Source organism: Pinus tabuliformis, chromosome 1_2, assembly GCF_031772625.1.
Source record: "Pinus tabuliformis cultivar Carrire ecotype Pingquan chromosome 1_2, CPIR1, whole genome shotgun sequence".
Lineage (NCBI taxonomy): Eukaryota > Viridiplantae > Streptophyta > Pinopsida > Pinales > Pinaceae > Pinus > Pinus tabuliformis.
Genome location: NC_142298.1, coordinates 8509619 through 8512768, shown reverse-complemented (window position 1 = coordinate 8512768; position 3150 = coordinate 8509619). Strand labels below are relative to the sequence as shown.

The 3150-nt window shown below is 37.5% G+C and overlaps 1 protein-coding gene across 1 annotated transcript; it reads left to right on the top strand.

The window, feature by feature from the left end:
- The first annotated feature begins 1373 nt into the window (after positions 1-1373).
- Positions 1374-2645, top strand: LOC149204046 (bifunctional UDP-glucose 4-epimerase and UDP-xylose 4-epimerase 1-like). The gene is made up of 2 exons (XM_089397019.1): positions 1374-1718; positions 2592-2645. Exons 1-2 carry the CDS (start codon positions 1503-1505, stop codon positions 2643-2645), a joined length of 270 nt encoding a protein of 89 aa, XP_089253145.1. The 5' UTR covers positions 1374-1502.
- Positions 2646-3150: the final 505 nt, after the last annotated feature.

The window sequence follows — 3150 nt, the reverse complement described above, 5'->3', positions numbered from 1 at the left end:
TTGGAAAGACTGCAATATGATGGTCGAGACTGGACGCGTGCAGTGCCTTCTTTTGTTAAGAGCGGATTCTTCGACGACTTTCTTAAGCCTAAACAACACAATATTCTCTGGCGTGACCTTCGGCCACTACGACTTCACCCGCTCTTCGCAACTCAGTGGCAGCGGTTTACAACGTCATCAGAGATAACCCACACACAACTTCAAATACTCTTACGACTACAACTTTCTCATCTTCACCAGCTCCGATACTATATCAGAGAAAATAATGAACAAAACAATGAAAACTGAAAGCTTATGAATTTCATTACCAAAAGTTACAATTTATACACTGGTTGATGGTTGAGCCACAGATTGAATAGTTATTTCGCCAATTGAAATGTATTTTCTACTAATTTTCGGAGACTATCATATGTAATCAACTAAAAAACAGTGATCAACACCATCATGATTAATATTCTGACACAAAACACATAAAACATTGTCGGCAGCTCCGCACTGTGCAGGAATATCGAGATACAGACAATGAGCTCATTAGCTCTGCACTCCTTCCTTGTAAAAATTGTGTGCATAACTTTTCATTTAAACTAAACATTTGTTAACATTAAACCAAAGTGTGTTATGTAAAATAACACTCCCTTGTACATAGAAAGCCCCTGGTTGATTTTTTATTTAGTTTAATAGCTCAGCATGTCTTAACGGACATTTCTTATGTGGCTGAAAAGTAAAAAATATTTCCAGAGCTCTGGCGGTTCCGGAAAACCAATGAAAACTACTTGGTCGGCGCAGTACCATCGGATCAACAATAACAATGAGGAAGGAGTAATGCAACACAAAGTTTCACGTATCCTGCCCATAAACACCATTCCCGATGAAGACGTTGTTGTCGAAACGCCAGTCCAAAATGCCACGCTAGATGAAGACATTAATTAGCTAAATAATCGTATCTAAATTAATAGTTATTCTAATACAATTTCATAGTTCTCTATGCGTTACCATGCATCAACGTTTTCATCAACACTTTTATCCTGCTCCGTTAGATCAGGGGAGACACTTTCAACCATTGATCTGAATGAGAAAAAAAACAACGGAAAATCAAAAAAGCATGGAAAATAAAAAAAGCACAAAAACTCAGAAGAAAAGATTCTATACAGAAAATCAATAAATCCCGCCCTTTTTCATGTGAAAAATTAATCAATCCCATGCATTTCTGCCATGAAGCACTATCATTTCCTATTATGGAACAATAGGAACATGTTACGAACAGAGGCAACTGTAGCACCGTGAACAAGCGTGCCCTCCGTCAAAGCCTCCTTTAAACACCATACTCCCACATTTGATTCCGCTCTCCTACTCGGCTTCATCATCATCTCCTCCCGCGTTCCGTTTTTAGCAGAATTGTCCCCATTTTCTCTCTATAAATACAAACTCATCATAATTGGAGGAATATTAATCGAAGCATTTGGAGAATTTCGCTATTGCAGAAACCAAAACCAAAATTGGCGATGGGGTCACAAGGGCAACCAGAGGAAGGCTTCAACAAGTGCGTTCTGGTGACTGGAGGCGTTGGTTTCATCGGAAGCCACACCGCCCTGCAGCTCCTCGAGGATGGCTATGAGGTTTATATCATCGACAATTTAGATAACTCTGTTGAAGAAGCAGTGAACAGAGTGAGGGATTTAGTTGATCAGCGCTTCCGCCAAAATCTTCACTTTTTTCTGGTATGCAATTTCATCCTGTGCCAAAATTTAGCTCAGCTTGCGAGTTGCATTTTGCATGTATTTTCAATTAATTGTTGATGTTTTGCCATTCGTTGATATTTTTTGTTGGTTGGTTTCAAATGGTCCAGAACATCTCTCCGGCATTCTTGCATTGGTGGATAGGGTTGTTAAATTATAGTATCAGGGTACCCACCCGCGTTCAATTTGATGGAATTGATATGTATGGGATCTATTTGAAAAACCTGGGATACATAAGAACTATTTGGAAAACCTGGGATGCAGGGGAATTGTTCGATAAACTCTCTGAATAGGATGCATGTCTAATGTTTGATAACATTTCTGAATAGGATGTATATGAACTGTTTAATAAAATTTCTGGAAGGCTGCACCTACTAGAAGCTAAATTTGTGAATCGGTAGATCTCTTTGAAAAGAATGTGGTGGTTTAGTCTCCTTTTCCAACTATTCTTCTGAATATGAATAAGGATCTAAGGGTTTCTAATAGGTTGGCAAAAGTATAGGAGCTAAAGTTTGTTCTCTAATTTCATTGATGTCATGAAATGACATTCTTTGTATTCCGAAATATTTTCTGCACACCATACTAGGCAGTTTATTTTGAGTACTAATTATACCATTAGTGATCTTTGGATGGTGCACATGAATAAGTATGAAATTGTAGCTTTTGTATAGTTATCTTCAATTGAAGAGACATTAGATGTTTTAAGATTCAGGAAGATAGATATTCGTCATGTTGTACCTCATTTAAGTATGCTCCCGCATTGATAAATCAAGCAGATAGAAGTGTAATAATCCCTTTTCCAATTGATATTGCAATATTTTCCCCTAAAATCATAATGGGTGCTTACGATTGTAGGGAGATCTTTGCAACAAAGAGGATGTAGAGAAGGTTTTTTCATTGGCCAAGTAAGTAGATTGTTTGGTTATGCATGTTACATCCTGCATTCTAGATACTGAATCAAATGTTATATGTTTCTTGTTGTTATTTTGATTTTCTATATTTTTTTCTTGGGTACAAAATGTTCTGAATCATTCTTTCACATATGTCATTTGTATGCCCTCCTTTTTGCCATATTTGGATGTTTTCCTTGGACAAAACATCTTTGAATTAAAGTCATGACCTTGTACCCTGCAGGGGCCAGCCAAATAATTGCTCAATATTACCAGCTCATACGTCTGGGGTTCGAGGTTTGTTGTTGCCCATCAAAATTTTATTAGCTATAATACCATTGCCGAGTTTACAGGTACTTGTTACACATTACAGGGATGATTGATTTCTAAGCATGAGGCTGTCAAAAGCCAACTTCATATCCAGATTTACAATTGGATAAAGCTTGAAGATTTTTTAAGTTAAGGGAAGTTTTCTATTATTACTTGGTATTGTTTCCGTTTATGGGCTGGGCTGCATGCATGCC

Excerpts from the sequence above, each read along its gene's own strand:
- LOC149204046 (XM_089397019.1), top strand. The coding sequence starts at position 1,503 with ATGGGGTCACAAGGGCAACCAGAGGAAGGCTTCAACAAGTGCGTTCTG. Across the intron at positions 1,719-2,591 it reads AAAATCTTCACTTTTTTCTG|GGAGATCTTTGCAACAAAGA; the intron begins GTATGCAATTTC and ends TTACGATTGTAG.